The 22,933-nt window shown below is 35.1% G+C and overlaps 1 protein-coding gene across 3 annotated transcripts in view; it reads right to left on the reverse strand.

Moving 5' to 3' along the window:
* LOC119836894 (guanine nucleotide-binding protein G(s) subunit alpha) overlaps positions 1-22,933 on the reverse strand; it is a 28,761-nt gene continuing 5,828 nt past the window's right edge. For all 3 annotated transcript variants that reach the window (XM_038362341.1, XM_038362339.1, XM_038362340.1), the window contains 9 exons: positions 9,818-9,941; positions 8,251-8,412; positions 7,275-7,358; positions 6,645-6,778; positions 6,162-6,290; positions 5,408-5,587; positions 5,019-5,217; positions 4,422-4,570; positions 1-4,037 (listed from right to left, as the gene is read on the reverse strand). In XM_038362341.1, the coding sequence (XP_038218269.1) occupies positions 4,424-4,570; positions 5,019-5,217; positions 5,408-5,587; positions 6,162-6,290; positions 6,645-6,778; positions 7,275-7,358; positions 8,251-8,412; positions 9,818-9,922 (1,140 nt within the window). In that variant the 5' untranslated portion in view covers positions 9,923-9,941 and the 3' untranslated portion in view covers positions 1-4,037; positions 4,422-4,423. The remainder of the gene's footprint in view (positions 4,038-4,421; positions 4,571-5,018; positions 5,218-5,407; positions 5,588-6,161; positions 6,291-6,644; positions 6,779-7,274; positions 7,359-8,250; positions 8,413-9,817; positions 9,942-22,933) is intronic.

The following is a 22,933-nucleotide window of genomic DNA, read 5'->3' on the forward strand; positions in this document are numbered from 1 at the left end:
TTTTAAAACAACATTTATTTTTACATACATTAAGTCGGATTCAAAATGCCTGAAACATACTGATTTTTGTGTACACATCAGTTAAAGATTAATTTCATGGACAGTAAATAATATAATCTTTGCGATTCTCTGGAAACAATAAAAATTATAAGCGTTTGTTATTTAATGATCACCTCGCAGTAGACACTACTATACACATAAATATTAAAAATTTTATTTTTAATTTTAGGAATTTATTAATTAGGTATATTTTAAAAATTAAATTAGTTAAAAATATAGATTTTTCAGAATATATTTAAACATAAGTATTAAGAGTAAATACACAATGACCCGCAGTCCGTCAGTAAACAATGAAATGTGCTGAATCAAAACTCTAAAAGAAGTGTCGCTTTACGAGAATTATAAAATACCCTAAAATGAAAATTAAATTAACGTATTATAGTCGTGAAAACACATACTACGATGAAAAGAATTATAAATGAGCAGTAGTTAAATGCGATTTATTTAAACATTAGCGAGTAAGGGACGCGACTTTGGTCTGACACGGATAAAATATTACCAAAAAATATTTTGCAGACTTCATCTGCACTTTAGAATTCAAACGAAAGTTGAATCATTTCCCTCACAAACATATTGTGCGCAAGTACATTCACTTATCTACTATGAAAGATATATTAAAAAAGGGAGGAATTGTTCAATACTATTTGGTTATTGGCAACGGACGTTACATTACTACTAGTCGAGGAGTTGATCACGCAAAACTAAATTTATAATTACGTCTACGCTAAAGTTCCCGCTCTGAAGAGATTTTTTTATAGCCTCCGTTAGTCTATGTGCACACTAGAGGCTCGTACACCATCTGTAACGTTTTGCATACATTGTCCATTCCGCTTGGAATAATCGATTCGATTACCTTTCGTGTGCATGAGGTTATAGAGACATTCTGACCGCACGTTGTTTCGGAAACATCTTATCTTTACACCTTATTACTTTCAATAACTTTGACATCGACACTGGCAGTATATCATCTACATATCGAAAAACATAGAAAATATGCTATATACTACTTTATACATATTACATGACTCACTTGTTATTGCGTTCACTTAAATTTTACGTAGTAGCAGGGATCGGACAGAAACTTTACAGTTAACCAATACCGTGACGAGACTGTGACAAAAATCCATTGAATTAAAGAAAATTGCGTTATATTGGAGACTAAAAGTAACTATATTTATTAACTGTAACCATAGAGAAAAGTAGAAAATCAAATTTTAAATTTTGGCGCGCAACCGGCATGGCATCATGAGATTCGCGTGTTACGTCTAAACCATTTTCGTTTTTCAAAAAAAGAAAACTTATTGATATAGATAAAAAAAGCCGTTTGCTGTGTTGCTAGATTCCGATTGGCCACAATTGAATGCAGTATAAAGTCTAGTGTGATACTTTTTGAATTAAAAATGCATTTCTATAAATTGCACCCGACTTTTGGACAGTAGACCTGCAAGGGACAAAGAAACCTCACGTCAGCAGTCTACATTACACATATTTGCTTTCGATTATCGCGATACACTAACTTACTTAAAATAGCTACGAAATAGTTTTTTTTTAAGTTGCATATACAATAAGTTTAAGATGCCATTTTAATAAATTACAAGATGAATTCTATAATGTTCTGGTGTAAGAGCCGGTCATTTATTAAAAAAAAAAGCAGATCTTTTAGAACGGCAAAAGAGAATATAATGGAATTTACGTTACGTCGAGCGTTAAAAAGTCAAAATTATAAATTTTGTGATGATAATTTTGAACGACCCTACGCACCGCGAAATGTGTGAAATAATATATACTTTTATATTAAACATACGCTATATTTTTCTACTTACAAAGAGAACTTAACACGAAAGAAAAAAAAATACAATCCTCGTAATATGAAATATATTAAAAATAACGACAAAATGTTATTCAATAGAAAGCAAAATAGTTATTTGTTAATTTACAAGGTACTAGGAAGGATTGAGTTTTTATAATCTGTAGACGATGTTTTTTATATATGGTAACATTATTAGTATGGTGTTTCCGCTATCAAGACATCATTATGGCACATATTTCGCCAGCATCGACTCTTATATTAAGGACCATTGATATTATTTTATTTCAATGTACATATAACCATTAGGAATAAGAGAATGCAAAGAAATTTAATTAACTATTAACTTTTGAAACAAGATAACGATAAAAAAAAAACATAATATATTTTATAGGCATTTCAACAAAGTGTAAGTACATAAACCAATTTTATAAATTATAATAATTGTAAATATTAATTATACCGTAATGTTAGTAACATTTGTACTTAGGGCTAAATTTGCCTTAATATAGACTGATTTTGGGAGAAAAAAAAAATTAAAAAATACTGCTAAATAAAATTTTTTTTCATTACACCGCATTACATACGGCCGGCGAATAAATCTTTGGACCTTATATTTATTAAAAGCTCCATATATTAAATAACTCTTTAAACTAATTTAAATCTACACAGCAAAGCTCTTTGCTTAGTACAATTATTATTTTCGAGGTGTGCGCTAGTCATCCAATAAAACGAAAATAAAAAAATTCGCAAAAAACATCATAATACATATTATGGAAGACGTAAACTTAAACGAAAAAAAAAATATATTAAAATAAACTTAAAAACTATGCGAAAACATACAGAAAACTTTTGTTATTGCAATTAGTCCTTGAAATTATATACCGTAAAATAATATTTATTATTATACGTAGGTATGTAATCAAAAAATATCTAAACATTTGTAAAAAACGTGTGCTAGGTAAAAGACAATATACTCTTTGTATATTTTCCTACAAAAGTCAACGATAGAAAAAAATTAAACTGGCGACATCAAAATTACTTTTAATAACTAGTAAATAATCAATTATCAATATATTATATTCATAGAAAATCTAATATAATTTAAAATACGAAAAACAATATTTGCGGCTATATAATAACATACAAAAAAACGAAATGTTGCCAGTTTAAAAATAACAATAAATATATTAGTCTATTTCATTTACGCGTGAACGCAGTGCAGTGATATGCATTAATAAAAGAAATGCGTAAGATTGCTACTTTTAGTAAAAGCTAATTGTGCCTTTCTATACAAAATACTATGTATGTAGCCTCAATGTAAACCGAAAAGAACGTATGATCCTCAATATAAAATGACTTTCATTCAAATAGCTGCCCTACGCTCGATGAGATAAAGGCTCGATTTTGCATCACTAAATTCTAATTATAATATGTATATGTATAATGTATATTGAATATTGCAACTACCCTATTTACTTCAGACACGTAATTCATATTATTATAAACATTAGAAATAGACTTAACCTATAAAATTTCGAAATGAAAGTTTTTTTTTTTAATTTGCCGCCAAATTATTTTGACATGTCACATAACCTTCATCACTTGGCAAAGGTAATCCAGTTATACAGCCACACGCAACAATCGAGCCGATATCAGAACGAGTTCTAAATACAAATTCATAGTTTTTTTTTTTATACAAATTCAGATTGCCAGCGTGCTGTACGTTCGGAAACACCATGCGAACGACAGAAGAAGAATCACAGTGACACTGGCCGCTCGGCGGTCGAAAAAAACCTTTTGCACATTATCGAAAAAATTACGTTCTAATTTCAAATGATAATCGATACGTTCCTACGCTAGAAAAGATACCGAATTTGAATTTCAAAAGAATAAATTGCAAAATAAGATGTTTTTTTCATAATTCTTACAGTCGATGGATAATGTGCAAGAGATATAAGGCTGTGTACACACAGCAACTTCGCAACGCGTCAAGTATCCGCGACAAAGTAGTATGTTGAGCCTTAATGTACATAACGTTATTTTAATTGGAGCGTTACACATTTAGATGTAGTATATTATGTAAATATTGCTGTCGTATTCGTTTGGTGTCATACGTGTCGCCCGCCGGTGTCAAGCCAGCGCCGGCGTTTTGCCCTCGTGGTTTTCACTGTAATAACATTATATTTATTTATAATTAGTATGATCACTTAGTAATTATATCAATTAGTGCGGATACAAATAATTCAGTGTAGGTATGAGATGTATATGAATAAGAATTAATCATAGAAACGGCGTCTATAATTCCAATTCAGGACGAGCAAAATAGGTGCATTCAAAATAAATAACACCTATTATCATTAATTAAATTGCGTGCGAATATGGTCCTATAGCTGAGCCGGTCGTACATTTCCTGCATTATTCCCATCACCCCCACAAGTGCGTGCGCAGTGCGTACGTGCACGCACTTTTGCGTGTGCGTTAGTGTCGGTGTGTTAGTGTGTCAGTGTGTTAGTGTGTCAGTGTGTTAGTGTGTCCGTGTGTGTAGACCAACCGTTAGAGCAGCTCGTACTGGCGCAGGTGCATCCGCTGTATGATGTCGCGGCAGTCGTTGAACACGCGCTTGATGTTCTCGGTGTCGACCGCGCACGTGAAGTGCGGGTAGCAGTAGTGCTTGCCCTCGCCGCTCGCCGTGCTTATGCGCTGCGGACGATGCAATATATATGTATGAATTAACTGTATATACTCGGGGAATAAAGATACAAATAGAAAGAGGAAATGTTTATTGATTGAAACGTTGATGGTAAGCTCCCCCACCGCCGATGCAGACATTACTCCTCTTCAAATGGATTGTTGACTTCTAATTGGGAAGTTATCGAGCAGGGACTGACGACAGGAAAAAAGGAAAGGACTGGGAAGGTTAAGGAAAAAGGATATGGGCCTCCGGCTCTCCCATTCACCGAACGAAACACAACAGTACGCTATTTCACGCCGGTCTTTTGTGGGGGGTGTTGTAATTCTCCGGTGCGAGCTGGCCTTAATCGTGCTGAAGCGTGCTCGACTCCCACATTAAATATCTGGTATATCGTGTGTGTCTGTGAGTGGGTGTGTGCGTGTCTGTGCGTGCGTGTGTGTGTGCGTGTGCGCTCACCAGGAACTCGTCCCGTATGAAGTACTTGGCGCGCGCCACCTCGGCGTGGTCGCGCGGGTCGGGCGCGGCGTCGGGCGGCGTCTGGTAGCGCGCGAACTCCGCGAAGTACTCCTCGAGCCGCGACTTGCCCGCCATCACCTTCTCGGCGAGCAGGTCCTGCTTGTTGAGGAACAGGATCACGGATATCGTGCGCAGCCATCTGTCGGTGGCAACATAGTTGGATCAGAAACTAACACAACACAAAAAAAAAAAAACAAATATTAACTGTCGCGTTTACGTAACGCGAGAACATAACGTTACTTTCAACATACACTTACGCAAGAAAGAGATAGCACACACACACACGTTGCATACGCGCGCGCCTCTATCCCCGTCCCGCTCGCACTCACCGATTGTTCCATATGCTCTTGAACAGGTCGAGCGACTCGCGCAGGCGGTTCTGCGTGGGGTCCTCGCGGAGCACCATGTTGTACGAGGAGCACGCCGTGACGAATATGATCGCTGTCACGTCGTTGAAGCACTGGATCCACTTGCGGCGCTCGTCACGCTGCCCGCCCACGTCGAACATACTGGAACGTTTATATGTACGTTGAGTGCGTATGTGTGTCACACGCACACTTGTATACTTAATGTGGTTAAGTTATAATACATAATGAGTTAACGGTAATTATATGTGATGTTGAAGTACAATTAATTTTATACCTGCTAATATTTTAAGCGCGAAAGTTTGGAAGTATCGATAGATGGATGCATGGATATGTTTGTCGCGAATTTTAAATACAGTTAGCTATTACTTATATTAAACGAACATTACTGTCATTATACCGTAAATTTATATTGTATCAGAAATACATGATTTGTTTTTTGTACCATTTTTAAATTCTTATAGGAAACACTCTAAAAGTAAACTTCTATATTTATAGATTGACATATACACATCACCATTCCGAGCCTCATTGAATTATGCTCCCCGGTAATATGAACCAAAAGTATCTTTCCATAATATACTAGCTTGCTCTTATATAAAAAATTCTCCAAAAGGGATCGGACCGAAATTTCCTTCACACACATAAAACTAATTTATATCACATATGTCACTAAACAATACCTATTAGCTATATATATCGAAAAAAAAATACTAACTGGAAATTGACTTTATCGACGACGAACTGTGTCTCGAAGATGCCGGAGGTGAGAACACGACAGCGCAGTATGTCCTGCTCCGTGGGCGTGTAGTCCGGCTGCTTTATGATGTGCACCTTGTCGAGGAAACTGGGGATGCGCGTGGGCACAGTTCAATTTGTCGGTTTATAATATATAACATTTTAAAGCATAGCCTAGGTGAATTGTATGAAAACAATTTTGAAGATATCCATGAAAAATAGTCTACAAAGAGACAGTGCAAAAAAAAACTAAATATTCATTCTGTGTAATCGATCCCAAGATGTTGAAGAAATTTCTACTCCAGTTAAAAAAATAAAATCTGAAGTTAATTACTCTCATCATATATAATCTCCAAGCATCACATTACCGAATTTGAAAATTATTTCACCAGTCACCCTATCTATTACGATAACTCACACTCTCCAACTCACAACTCATAAACTCCCAACTTCGCATACGTACTACTTGGCACAGTCGATGAGCTGATACTCGTTGCTTCTCTCGTACGTGCGCTGCACGCCCTGGTCCTTCCACAGCTCCTCCGTGTGCTCGTAGAACTCCGCCGGGTAGTCGAAGTCCGGCTGCGACGCAACGTCCTGCAATGTCACGTGGACAAACATATAGAAAAAGTGAAGGAGTATACATGAACATAGACCATTTTAAAACTGACAATGTTGTACTTCTGATTACTTTTTTTGTCTATGGCTTACATAGATTCGCAAGTTCGCAACTTATGCTTAGTGATAGCCCATAAATCCTTAAAAAATACCATTCTATCTTGTGTTCGTACTTTGCAGCATAAGTCTCAAATCAATTCAGAGAGACAGTTCCTTACGCGTTTTTTTATCTATAATAATATCATAAAGAGATATAGTTCGTGACGTTATAGGGGATAATCTCTGGATACACTGAAACGATTTAAAAAAATTTATTTAGCAATAGAAAGCCACGTTTTATGTGAGTGACATGGGCTATAGGTAGATGTCTAAAAGGGTTTTTGATCTACAGTAATTTATTATTTTATACCGATACACTCGTCTCCTGTTAAACATTTGTTTTACTTAACATTACATATAAATACGTGATACATACTTGTATGTAGTCAACTCTTGCTTTATTTTCCGGCTTCTCGAGCGGTATGGGCGGTGTGAGGGTGCTCATCGCGCCTGTTATTGTCTGAAACATGTATAAATTACAATGATATTATAATTTCTTCAGTTGATTGTTTTTTTATAGGAGTGACTTATAAACATACTAAGCTTTGCACACGCAGCTTTGCCCGCGCAGACAAAGGATAAGATGGTCAATCCGGAGCTTTTCCAGATGGTCAGACAGAGTTACTTTGGCATTCTGAGTATTATTTGTGTAATGTTATACATAACTGTAATATTATATACGTAATACATAGATGATAAAGTTCTGCTCTTTTCACCCAAGTGTCCGTAGCTACTTATGAAATTACATGGGTTTGTCATTAATTTTAGTTTCGCTGTCGCAAAGGCTTTATGGCCAATGCGTATGCAGATATTTAATACATTTAATACATAGGTATTTTAGGTCGGTATGTCAAGAAGTTTCAAGCTATGGTGTAGATTATGATTGATGACTGCAGTACATGATAGAACTATTGGTACAATGTAAATTTGAGAATTAAATTTTAATGTTTTGAGATTCCACATTCGGAGAATCTCTTCTTTAAAATCTGTCTGTGTATTTGTTATGTTATACGCTTGTTGATGACGTTTCTCTTTTCCATAATACTCGGGCACCACCAGAAGCAAAACACCTGGTCCTTTGGAAGGCTTACGTGGGGACACTGGTCCAACACACAGACGCCCTTTAGAGAGTTTTAATGTGTTGTGGGTCATATAGAGTCTAGGCAGTCCACGGCCGATGTAGGACTATTGAGACATATGGACTTTTAATATCTGGGCTATGGAATAGGATGTTAAATGGAACGGTATTAGGAACTATTGGGAACTATGCCACCTGCCTTTTTACAGTTGGCAGGCGGTGCCTTGGCGCCCCCTAATAAGTAGCATATTATTATTATTATAACGAGTCTCACAAGTATAGCATCGCGAATGTTCTTCTTGATATCCTCGATCTTCTCCCGCCGCTCCTTGTCCGAGAACCCGTTCACGTGCAGGATGCGCATCTGCTTCACGATCGTCGACTTGCCCGACTCGCCAGCGCCGAGTAAAAGCAGCCGGTGCGTGGCGCGGTACAGCTGAGAACGAAGAATATCGAGAATGTCCAAAAAACTTATTGAAAACTTCGCTTAAAGCTATAGATAAAAGTCAACGTTATTACAACTAGATTGTGTTATTACACTACGTTATTGCCGACAACCGAAACACAGTTCTCAACTAGTGCGGTGGTTGGTGGTAGTAGTGGATCGTATGGGAATTGTACTCAATGATTTTACGTCAATAAATATGTTTATTATTATTTTTACTTTATAGTGAAAAGTTGTAGCTTTGTGATGGTTCAGATATTTGATTTAGATAGGAACAAACAAATTTGATACTTGTATTTTTAAACACCAACGGCTGTTTATAAGCCGCGCTCTTTCACTCTCACATATAAAACAGATTACATCTCGCTTACTCGCCTACACGAGTCTTGCCATTCTGAAGCGTGTAAAACGTATCTTTAATTTAAAAAACATCTTAGAATTTACTGTTCAAAAGCTTTCGACGTTTCATGATGAATTATTCCAACTGCCAAATAAAGAATATATGCATATTATATATGGGAATGAACAAAAGAAAATTTGACAATGCCTATAGAAGGCAGCAAAATTTCCTATACGAACGTTCTTCCTAAATTTTATTACGTTCCAAGCCAAACTCTACTTCATAAGATGGTTTAACAGTAACAGTATTCTAATTAAAATGAAACAGAGAATTAATAAAATTGAAATTCTCCAAGATTCTTCTGTTCAATTTCTTTGATTTGCCGCTTACTTTAAGGAATTATAAAAGAAGCTTCATGCTCTAAAATAAGACCACTCCAAAAAGAAATGCTTACACCTCGATCTCCACAGTTGACATTACAGTAAAATTGCTCTCAAATCTCGAAAAATAAGATGAAAGTTGACTAATAACGTTATCACGAATCGTTGGCCAATGGCCTATATGCAGCAGGTACTGTTATGCATATACCCGTGCGATCACGAGTCATCGTCTTCTCACGAGTGAAAAATTTGGTGCGATTCATCAGGAAATTCAATACATTCATGACTATTAATTTGTTTTTCCTTTTGCTTTTCGTACTACATATTCGCATTGATAATTTTTGTTTTATTGAAAGTTAAAATTAATTTCAGTGTTTGAATCATTTTTCGAGTTTGGTGCGATTTCTTCTTCTTATGCTATAATAGTTGCTAAATATATATTCTTTAAAATCTATTTAAAAGAGTACCAGTAGGTACAGTGCATAGTGTTTGTCCCGATTTTATAACGAAGATGAAACAGATTCGAGCTAATTAAACTTACATTTTTTTGTAAACCATTCCTGCGTTAACCGACATTAAGCTTTCATAAAAAAAAAATCGGTGTCAGTACTTACGGGTCTCATGAGTAACCCACCAAAGTCTAGTGAGCGCTAGCATACAATAGCAGTTCATGTACCTGTTTGTCCTTTTGAAGCTGCCGGGTTATAGCGTCACTCCGCCGCTTCTGCGACTTGGCGTCGTCCTCGCCACTCTTGGCGCCCGGCGAACCGAAGCACCCCATTGCAGACCAGGCAGCCCACCTGGAAAGGAGATTTTATAATTATTTTTATACATTGATTTTTTTTACTTTTTTTTTCTTTTCGAACAGACAAAACGTTCCGAATTCAAATGGTACTTTTGTTTTTTTTTTTTCACGAGATATACTCTCTAGCTCGTAAATATTTTAAGTGAAGTGATAAAGAGGATATGCATATAGCACACTTTAAGATAAAAAAGAAAAAGAAATGGAGGGACATCGTATTGGCTTGGTCATACAGTTAGATATTTTTTATTTATCGCTTGTAAGGCTTCGTAGGGTGAGGTTGTCTAGAGCGGGATGCACTGTGCAATACCTAATTTATATAATAAACAAGTTTGTATGATATTACTGAATAAAATTAAACATATTAATTAATGTATTTATATATTCCTTATGTATATTTACTAGTAACACTTTGAAAACCGATAACGATCCCCTTGCTCACAAGAGTTTTACAAATAAAAAATAAAACTGAAATGGTTGGAAAATCATGAAGACTTAACACACATTTCCAATCGACTATTTTAAACACGCACGTGCAAGTGAGATCTGAGGAGGGTCGGGTTACTCGTTATAAAAATCCAACGTCAGGTTGCTTTAATGTAGGTGATACATAAAGACTTTTCTCGAATCTAAAAAGAAAAACTTAATCACATAAATATATAGACAGACAGACGGTACAAGTAAAGTTTATTAATGGATAGCGATGATTTAAAAGTTCGCTAGTTAATGTAACACAATTAAATTTCAGATCAGTTTAAAAAAACATTTGATATTAGTAATAAGCTATATATAATAAATAATGTTACATTTTCAATTACTGCCCTTTTCTTTATTCTATCCATCTAATGTGACGGTAACTAACATTATTAACAAATCTACCCATTTGGACTTACAGTTATTTCAATATCCTATGGATGGATAGGCTTTGTTATCTATCGTTATGAGGACGGATAGGTAACCAGAGATAGCAAGTTCACATAACGACCGCAATACATGAGAGATTTTTAAATCTATCTATTCTATCCGAAAGATATTATAGTATTAACACAGTAGAACTGTTCCTATAATAGCTGATGTTTCTATATCTTGACACGATGCCTGGACACGATAGTAACATTTCCTAGAATCCCAGATGGAAGGGTCATATGCAGTGGTAACCATGAGTAGTTCACTCGAACCCATTGTCCCAGACAAACATATTATGTCCAACAAACATGCCTGTACTCCGAGTAAGGTTATATGTTTGTGGTGCGTTTTGTGTCTGTTCAAAGTTATTTTAGTGAGATGCCCATAAAAGCGATACGGTAGTATTGAAGCGGTTCATATTCTTCCAATTATTAAAGTTATGTTATACTTCTTACTTATGAAACCAACCATTACTTAGTGTTTTTACCAACTATTAATTAATTTGCTCCCATGGATCCACGTATGAAAAATAGCCTATACGTTATGGCGTACCATACTCCATTTGCATACTGAAAGTCGCATTCGTCCTGCATCCTTTGTGTGAAAGTGCAATGAGTATTTTAACGTTAATTCTGGGATTCATAACATTATTGATTATATTGATTTAATTTATTCATCCTACTAATATTATAAATGCGAAAGTTTGTGAGGATGTGTGTGTGTTTGTTGCTCTTTCACGCAAAAACTACAGAACCGATTTGGTACGTAGATAGCTGGATAACTGGAATAACATATAGGCAACTTTTTATCCCGATATTCCAATGGGATACGAACTGACGCGGGTGAAACCGCGACGCACAGCTAGTATGTTTATAAACGTAGAAGAATTGCGTCTGAGATTTCAAGAGTTAATTAGGGAATTAGGTTCGGCGACCGATAAAGCAAATGTGTGATATTATTGTCAAACAAACTACGAGCAATTATCCCCAAACTGAAAGGCCTGGCTGAAGCACACGGGACACGGCACAGCCGATAATTTACGATGTACAGTGTGTGTCACCGTAAAATAGTATAAAATCGTTAGATTATAATCTGGCGATGTGATACCGTTTGGTTAGGAATTAACGTTAAAATAATTATGAATAATATGATTTTTTGCAGTTGCTGTGTAATTGTGCATCACTGAAAAAAAATTGGAAAGCATTTTTGCCACGAATAACCACGTGTAAATAAATAAATAAAGCAAATTACAATAAACAATAATTATTTTTAACAAACATCCTAACCGCTTTCAATGGACTCACATGGTAGGCAGCGGTTTTCAAAAAATTAGAAGAATTATCAAAACCGAACATTCGAGTAAAAAGTTATGAGGGAATAAAAACGATTTTTTCATTTTTATACAGTTGAACTATTGAGTACTCTCTTTTTTCAAGTCGGTTGAAAATGAAAATCCTTCACGTCATCACATACTGTCCTACATCCATCAATTCCCGCCATTATATACAATTGGCGGCAATAGACACGGCTGCCATGCACAACTTTCATTTTCAGAGACCATACACACGTCGTCAGGCATACCAAAGAGGTAACGATGTATACGACCTCATCCGTCCATCGGTGCCGTTGTGCTCGTCAAAACCATGTGTAGCCTGAGAGCTGGCCGAGTTAAGTTATGTTAATACGATCAACATTTATTTATTTAGCATTATGATCTTTTAAACACTGATTGTCCAAGATTTTATTATACGTACTAGCAGTAACACGCATCGTTACCCGCGAGGTTCCCGGGTAAAAAGTAGCCTATTTCATTTAGATACTATACTTACAAACTTTCGCGATCATAATATAAGTAGGATTGAGTTTATCGTGTCTAAAAATATTAAATATAATATGTAAACTATACATGCATACAACTTTGCATGCAAGAGTAACAAACACACACACATCCTCACAAACTTTTCACAAGCATTTATAATATTAGTAGGAAGTAGGACTAGCGCGTAGCAATTTTTAAGTATACCAATGGATTGTTATGATACGTAAAAATTAACTGAATTATTTCAATACTCGCCCACAATACAGAACGACACGTGTAATATTTTTGCTACAAACGAATTTTCATGCTAGGAAAAAGCCCAATGGCTTTAACGCAGTTACTTTTAACATTTACACTACATATTATGTCTGTCAGGTTTTAACAGCTTAAATTTTAATCGGTTTGAATGATTTTTTTTAGAAAAAAAGAAAGAAAGAAATAAGAATTTATTTTTACACACACAAACACACAAATAATAACAGTTTTAGTAATATAAGATGATAAAACCGTGAAAATCAGTGCTATAGGAACCTACTAACTTACTAATTAGGTACTTGAGAAATTTTGAGAAATTTTGAAAGAATAGAAAAAATTTGATCACGAGGAAGGATTCGAACCTGCGTATCTTGCCTAACCGTAGCAACGCCTAGCCTCTCGGCCACCCGTGATCCTGCCACAGTAATCGAATTTCTTCTACTCTTTCAGTTTCATGTGCCTAAGGGTACTTATTAAAATTATTCCTTGTAATAATTATTCCTTATTCCTTTGAGCATTTGAAATCATCTATACTATGTAAAGCTGAAGTGTTTATTTATTTGAACACGCTAAACTCGGGAACAACAGGACCGCTTTCAAAAAATTTCTCCCAGTTTGATATGTGCGTGATCCTTGAGTGCTTTAACCTCTATATGTACCACGGACGAAGCTGGGGCTAAGCAATAGTGTATTATATACAGTTCAAATGTTCATGGGCAATGGTAACGCTTACCATCAGGCGACCCACCAGTGCCATTGCTGACGATGACATAAAAAAAGTGATACATTTTGTACACAGTTGCAATGGTTTTAACGGGGGTGTACTCAATATATCAAATTACCGCTTTCCTACGTATACGTATTAGCATAGCTTATATAAACTGATGCGATGAACTTATTTGAACACGTGTCGCCCGAGTCCGGGGTATAATTAATGCATGTAAATAGAATACCTACGCGCGTAAATAAATTTAAATTATAAATTACTATAAGATATTCACTATAATAGCATGTTTATTGTTTTTATACTGTTGTACGAAGTTAACATTTGATATCCGTTTTTGTACGATCACAATTATTAAGCTTCACATTTATCGTATTTTTTTAGTGCCCTTTTTTAATATTTGTGTTCATTGTTATTCTCATGCAATAACAGTCGTAGGTAGTATTTTATACTACTACTAGCTGACCCGGCAAACGCTGTTCTGCCTTACTGTTATCCTTTAGGGGTATGAAAAATAGATGTTATATAAATAAATACAATTATTTCAAAACAATAAAGTATAAATAAATAAATAAATGTTGGCCGATTCTCACACATACCCAATATGCACACAAGATTTCATAAGAATCGGTCCAGCCGTTTCGGAGGAGTTTGGCAACGAAAACTGTGACACGAGAATTTTATATATTAGATACAAAAATACAATTAATATTGATAAATTTGAATACGGTGATGTCCCTTCTCTGTCTGTCGAGCAGATGTTGTTTATTTCCGTTTCAGAAGCCCAGTTCAGAAATTACTGGTAGGTAGGTAGATAACGAAAAACGTATTGTACCACACCGCGCCTCTTTTATGTCCAACAGCGCCATACATCCAATAAAACCAAGTCCTAGACGTTTGTCGGAATAATCTTCACACGTGATCACGTTGGTTCTCTTAGGTATAGGATCCGAGGCATCTTATTTTTCATGTAATTGATGATGATGATGATGATGAAATGATTAAAATATCTTCAAAACGTTACCCTACATTGTAGGAAAATATTTGCACAATTAAAATCATTTGATATCCATTTATTTATTCGGAAAACGAATTGTACGCAGGGCTACACACAACGTCCGACTCCTAGTCTACACTATTCATCGAAAAGGAACAAATATGCTAATAGCCCCATAATGCGGCGGCATTTGTCCTGCGGCGCGTGTGCCGCGCGACTCTGGTGGCTAATTACATGTTTGGCGGGCCTCGCTGTGACGTCATTGCTCTCTACGGCCACAATATACGGTTTATTATTTATTGTTCACCATTTGCGCGGTTGCCCGTTTGCAATTGACGTTCCCAAAAAATCAAGGAGGTTCTCAATTCGATGGGTTTTTTTCTTGCACGACTCATGATGCGAAGCACGATCAGTTATCCACGCACCATTAGAATGATAATTCAACGAAGATTATTTCTTTCACTGATAAAAATGGAATTAAAGTAAAAAAAATCCCGTCAATCAATACTTTTATCCCTTGGGACACGATGACTTGCGTACAAATCCATGATGTGATTTTTTTTTTAGCTTCATATCCAGATCCACGATCCGGTGATTGGTTATGAAAATGGTAATTATATATTGTCACGTTTAATTGTTATTAATAAAAACTAAAACTAAAATATAAGTGCCTGTATCTTACTAATATTATTAATGCGAAAGTTTGTAAGGATGTGTGTGCGTTTGTTGCTCTTTCACGCAAAAACTACTGCACCGATTGCAATGAAATTTTTGTACGTAGACAGCTGGACAACTGGAATAACGTATTTTTATCCCGATATTCCTACGGGATACGAACTAACGCGGGTGAAACCGCGGGGCGCAGCTAGTCTATTATGAAACGTAGATCGCAAAGTTAAATAAATAGTGTACTCTATTTTGCAACACTAGATTATTCAATACATCAACTATATCTTTTTATCGAACGAATGAGCATAATGAGTCATTCACTTTAGGATTTGCCAAACTTTACTATATTTCTGTGGTATTTCTTACTTTGTAAATTGATGGGTTTTACCGATCGGCGTGCGTATTTTTTGTGTGTTTATAGGGAATTGTTTTAGGAATGTGTTGTAGGAAATTTTAGAATGTGGAGTTGTACCTCTCTCCCTGGGACGTCGATGATAATTTTTGTAGAAAAGATATGTAGGTACAACTGGAACGTGCCTCTGCTTCTGTCATACGACAGTTTTAACGATATCAGTTATAATAATTATATTAGCATCTTTATAGATATAGTAAAGGTATAAAATTATGAACCCTTAGGCACCTGTACTGGAATATAACTAATTATATAATCCTATTCTGTATCAGTCTGATTAATCTAAATATATGGTTTGTGAAGATGTTCAATGCCCTTCTGTGATATGACTGTTTGAAAGATTTGTGTATGTAGTTTAAACGCTTTTTTATTCGTTTGTTATTAAGCCTAACAATCACCAATTTGTATTATTTGTACTCATAAAGACTATATAAAATGCCTCCGTATTTTACCGAACATAATATAGTAAATTGTTTACAACAACGTTTATAAGAAAGGTTATATACAAGTAGGTCATATAGGTAGCCAGACAGGACGTAAACGGTTTAGCCATACCTAGTCACATCTAAAACAATTACCACTGGAGATTAATTCAAAACTACGAGCCGGTACTGTTGCCGTAGTTAACATCTCTCGCGAAATGAGTTAACTTTAACTCGACTCCATCTTACCAACTTGACCTGCCCCAAGTGCGCTCCGCTGGAAAACGTAGATTTATATTCATAGCCGGTGAATATTTATAAGAAACCAGTTGACAAAGAATTGAATCGATTTGCGAATACATAAATACACGGCAGTTAATTATTGTGAATGGTTCAAGAATCGCAATATATTTAATTAAATATTCGTATATATGTCCCATAACAAGGGTATAACCTTGGTTATATAATATCGTTCGTACCTTGGTTAAAATGAACGTTGCGATTGTCCTTAATCTTAAGGAGTTCTGTAGATACTAGCGGTTCGCCCTGGCTTCGCCCGTGGTACATGTATAGCCTATAGCCTTCCTCATTAAATGGGCTATCTAACACTGAAAGAATTTTAAAAATCGGACCAGTAGTTCCGAAGATTTGTGCGTTCAAACAAACTAACTGTTCAGCTTTATAGTATTTGTATAGATACATTCAATCATAAGAAGCACAATTTTCTATGTGGAAGAAGACTATTCGAATTATATCTTCTTTTATATAAAAATCAATTGCTGTTCGTTAGTCCCGCTGAAACTCGACAATGGCTGGTCTGATTCTTATAATCATGGTTTCGATGGATTATGAATGACCCAGGTAAGGTTTAAAATGTCAGAACAATACGGAGGCGGGCGAAGCCGCGGCCGGTAAGCTAGTGTATAATATAATTTCATAACGATTTACAGAAGTAGTTAGTAGCGATAATTGCATTTACTACTTATTGAATACATGATTCATGGAATATATTGAATACTAGCTGCGCATCGCGGTTACACCCGCGTAAGTCCCTATTCCGTAGGAATATCGAGATAAAAAATTGCCTATATGTTATTCCAGGTGTCCAGCTGTCTACGTACCAAATTTCATTGCAATCGGTTCAGTAGTTTTGCGTGAAAGAGCAACAAACGCACACACATCCTTATAAACTTTCGCATTTATAATATTATAGTAGGATAGGAAGTAGGATAGGATAGTAGGATTCCATTCTCAAACTTCATTCAGGTGAAAAAAATTGTGCGAATCCAGCCAGATCTATCTCTTTCTATGCGATATTTATCCTTAATTGATCAGCTCAGATCTGCTAAGGATAGATCAGCGATTTATCCTTAGCAGATCATCGATCAGCAGCCCCACGACCTTTTCCTTTCATAACGGTTACTAGGTAGCTTCATGTTCTTTTAGGATATTGCAATACATTTATTTGTGAGAATCTGAGACAGAGATGCAACATAAAATTTGTATAGCACCAACTCTTTCTGTAGTGTACCTACTCGAAACTAGCTTGGTACGTAGACGAGGTGTAAGTACATTTTAAATTCAAACAAATCCAATTAACCAGCCTTAACACTTACCAAAAATGCGTGAGCAATAATATTTATAAATATCAAATATTTACCTTATCGTTTTTATTGCTTATTGATACCTTGATAGGTGCATAATATAATTTTATTGTGTTAATGCTTTTATTTTGTTAATTCCTTTTATTTATAACGTTACTAGCTTTTCGCCCGCGGCTCGCTCACAAGGAAACGATAGACTGTTGCTGTTGTTTTTCCATGATGATAACTATCTTTTGTCCTTTCTCGGGTCTCCCTCTCAAATCGTTTATGTGGTTCAGGCGTGCAGAAGTGACAGACAGACAGACAGAGAGTCAGTAAAAAATATCGTACACGCTCGTCTTCACTATCTAATGATCCTGGATTCGCACATCGCAATTGCCTTACTACTTACATATAATAAATTTAATAATTAAATAAAAGAAAAAAATAAGAATTCGATAATTTATATACCTATATTTTGTGAATTGGCTCCGGAATCATTGCCATTTACAAAAACGACATTTTAATTACAAGATTAAAAAAAGATCTAACTGAAAAAAATTACCCACATGTCGACGAAAACACTTTTTAAATCGATATTTAGCTTATCCTTAGAGGAAAACTTCCTTGTATATTGTGTGTAGACATATATAAACGTGTCTTTTGTTTAACCACTAAGTAAAACAATCTAGTAATGGGTTCTTTAAAGAAATTACATATAGTATCACAGATAGAACATCTGCCTTTGATACTCCTCTACGAGGGAATGTGAGTTTATCAATAGAATTAAATAAATTTTTAAACGTATCAAATATAAACGAAACGAAACTAATATTATAAATATAACTATAATATGAAGGAAAAAAAAGAAAAACGTATATAGATTAACAACATAAACATCCTGATTTGCTCACGTAAGTATGTACGATGTACTTAATAATTAAAAACTATTATCTGTCATTTAAATAAATGTAAAATCATTCATCTATTATTTTAACACTGAGTGTTTAATAATATTTAAAATATATAAAATCGGCATTATAGCTTCATATTACATATGATAAAATCGATATTATATATCCTCGGTGAAATCAGGCCACCACAATATATTTTCCGAATTATAATCCGCCCAAACCTGGTGCCTATAGAAACGAACCATACACATCGCCAGCGAGCAAGTGGCTATTATGACTTTAACACTATTAAAATCTAATTAATATTCAGCGCGGCGCACGCGCAGTACATTCAACTAGCTGTCCGTACCGAAAGTGAAAAACGGAGTGTGTCACGTGCCCATGTATGGGAAAGTCATTGTTTTTTGGTCACTTTGCCCACTTGAGAGTATATTTCGTTTCTGACACATGTGACATCGCTTTAGAATCGATTTATGCAAACTAACCGTAAGTATATATAAAACAAATATCTATTATAATATATAAATACTAAAATAATCTATTTTATAGCATTAATCGACCGAAAATTTCACTCCTACACTGCAGGTGAACACTGAAATATTCTACATACATGTACACTATAACCATGTGAAAACTGGTGATAAAACATCAATTCAACCGTTTCGCGTGTCCAGAAAATCCACAAAATTCACAGTGTACCAACATATAACGTACAATATTTACCCGTATAAATATATGCATGACAAATTAATTTTATATATATATATATATATATACGATTTATTGTACTGATAAAATATGTCGATATACATAGCTACAACGTGTATCTGTTACCCGAAAGTTATTCCTTAAACTTTTCTTAACAAACCGATTTTAAGATTTTCGAGATAAAATTTGCAAACACTTATCTACTGCTAAATACATCAGATATATTAGCAATATATTCATTGGGTTAAATGGTAAGATATGACTGAAGATATAATTTATTCAGATATAAAAAAAGAAATGCTGCGAATACCTAAAAGGAGTAACACTCTAAAAGCTTTAAAAATACGTGATGAATATTTTTGTTTATAGGAAAGCGTTTCGTCACGGTCTCGTCTGGTGGTAAGATAAGATGTAGCCTAAGAAGGAGCGCGTTCCCGAGACCTGTTCACCCTACGCTTAGATTGTACTCGTCGGGGAACGGATTCAACGGAAGCACGTTCCATCCCTTACGGTTCGAATGCATACAGTTTTAGTGGAAACGCTTCTACTCGTATATCTTCATGATTTTTATATAACAGATTAAATATATCATCGTTGGGTTGAGTTTATTTAAAAAATAAAACGTATTCCATATGTAACCTCATTTCAATGTGCGTCAAACTTTCTTATTCCTAACGCATTACCGCATTATACTCCCTTTTAGTATTTGGAAGGTTTTATTTTCATTAAAAATACGTTTTCACATAAATGAGGTTGCATAAACAAATAGCTTTTTATATCAGCCAATTGTGATATCTCTTTTTAACAATTATCATAATTGAATATTAAACGAATGAAAAAATTCAATTGCTCGACATACCAAATTAATATGTAAACGTTTAAAGTCTTCAAATCTAGATGCTTCTAGGAACTAGATTCTAGATTGTTACAACTTCTTCAAAAGCACTTTTTTATAATCGATAGGCAGACGATTGACCACATTCCCGCCTGATGGGAAGCGTGCAATCTAGTTCCGATAAAGACAAACGCAAACGTAATGGCCATTAATATCTATCTAGATCATTAATGAGAATCTAAATTACAGTCATCTAACGTTTACTTCTATCTTAACGCACTGAGTAATTTACAATATTTTTATGCGTTGTGTACAATTCAATTCAATTTGTATCAATTTCAATATAAAGGCCATTTGAATGCCACCGTGAATTTAAACATTCGTGTTATGATGGACAATAATTTGTAGGACCCTTGTTCCAGTAAAAAGTGACAAGTTTTTGGGTGTATCCGTAAACGATGTTACGTTTGCGGCGAATTTTAAATCTGGGAAGATTATGCTAAATAGAGAGGATAAAATCTTGGCCGTTGTAGCTAGTGTTTGTATAATCCATTCCTACAACTCTTATATAAATATGATTAGTTTGTACGAGAACGCATTCCTCAAAAATATATCTGTTTACTTACCTAGATAATATTATTTAAGGAATAACATTATATAAATGGAAGCAGAACAATGATCCTGGATGAAGCCCAATATCGTCAATTTTAACTAAAGGATCACAACAACAATTTTAACGACATGAAATATCAACATTTGTAACCAGATTTTCCCGCTATTATAGGCTAAAAACGTAATCAATTTAGTTTTATTTTATATAATTTCTGTAAACGAGTCCTGTCGAGCGAAACCTCTAGATCTTCTAGTTAATTTTTTTTGTACATTAACGAATGTCTAATAGCTACACATTCGGCCACGAACAATAGGAGAGGGGATCAATAGAAAAAAAAATGTTGCAAAAAGGGGGAAAATATTTCTTTTAACAACATACGAATTTGCGTGCCTCGGTACATTGTACTACATGTATAAATAATGGGAGTGGTCGCCGGTCGGGTGTTTATGCTAGTAATTTACAAATCTATTCGATAGCTATTTATTAAGATCACACTGAGACGCGAGATTTGAAAAACCACGTTCTGAAAATGGATTAATAGTTAACCCGTTTATTTTTATATTTCAGCGTGAGTAGATATATTATGTTCCATGACAGTAATATTAATTATTATTTATATAGACATGAGTCATTTCTGAATAGGTTCTATTCGTCTATATGTTTCTATAAAAAAAAACAATAAATTTTTTTAAGAGACGAGTTGCAAATAATTTTTTTTTTATGTCACAGTCGGCAATGGAGCTGGTTGGCCGCCTGATGGTAAGCGAGCCATGAACATTCGGGGAGGCATAAGGTCCATTGCAGACCTTACACCTCTACAAATGGATTGCCGACTTGTCGAAATGGGGAAGGGATTAAGAAAGGATTGGCGAAAAGAATAAAGGAAAGGACTCGGAAGGAAAATATTTGGAAAAGTCGACTATTTTTCGATTGATACTCGGTATATGATTCATTCACGCCAATCACGTGGATTATACAAAAATAAATAAAAAATATGCATTAAAGCTTAACCACGACCAATCAAAATATAACCCGCTTTTGATGATAGACAACGACACAGGCATCAATTAGCAAATAAATAAACCGCCATAACGCATGCTCTCCGTTCGGAGTCACATGATCATTCATAGACACACACATATCAACAATGCCTCGTAGGAAACACATCCTAGCCCAACTAAAAATAATTCCTGCCTTGCAATTAAACTCGAGTACGAATGTCAATGATTATTTCTGGCGAACCGTCGATGGATTAACGACCTGTTCTTGTATAATACAGCTGTTGCTATGCCATTATATGGCGATTTATATGAAACTGCCTTCTTGTGATTATTACGTTAGAATTGCTTTTCAGCTATCTTGCGTTTTGATCCTTCGTGTCAGTCTTGTTTCAGTGAATTGCTCATCGACTATCCGGTAGGATAGCAATTTACCAAGTGGGATACGGAAAACTGTATCCCATCAATAAGTGGGATTCAGTAGTGCAGGCATTGTCTATAAATATTATATTTAAAATGTCTAAAGACAAGTCGTCTCTTAAGTTTCCCTAGATATTTTATAACTGTGTGTGACTTCGAGACCATATCATAGCCTATTTCTTGAGTTTAATCATTCGAACGCGAAATCGTAAAATATATCTAGTGTATATATAGTAGTAATATATAGTACTAGCTGACCAGACATTAAAATTAAATAAAATTATTCATTGAGGGTACGAAAAATAGATGTTGGCCGATTTTCAGACCTACCGATATGCAATCAAAATTTCATGAGAATCGGTCCAGCCATTTCGGAGGAGTATAGTAACTAACATTGTGACACGAGAATTTTATATATACGCAGAGATATAGGCATCACAAACATCGCTTTACCATATTAATATGGATATCTATCCAAAATTATGGACCGTTATCCTAGTCGTATCCTATACAGTATTTCTCATAATTTTGAATCACACTCGCTGCGAATTGCATACTCCGTGAACATTGGCATAGTGATATCGTAATAACGGAACGTGTGTACTGTGTATAATCGCGGGATAACCCACCCTTTCCTATAAGAATCGACTGGTCCCTGGTCCCGTAAAAACTAACTATTTGACGCTTTTTTGCGGCGTGTTTAACAATATATCCT

Source organism: Zerene cesonia, chromosome 26 (assembly GCF_012273895.1).
Source record: "Zerene cesonia ecotype Mississippi chromosome 26, Zerene_cesonia_1.1, whole genome shotgun sequence".
NCBI lineage: Eukaryota > Metazoa > Arthropoda > Insecta > Lepidoptera > Pieridae > Zerene > Zerene cesonia.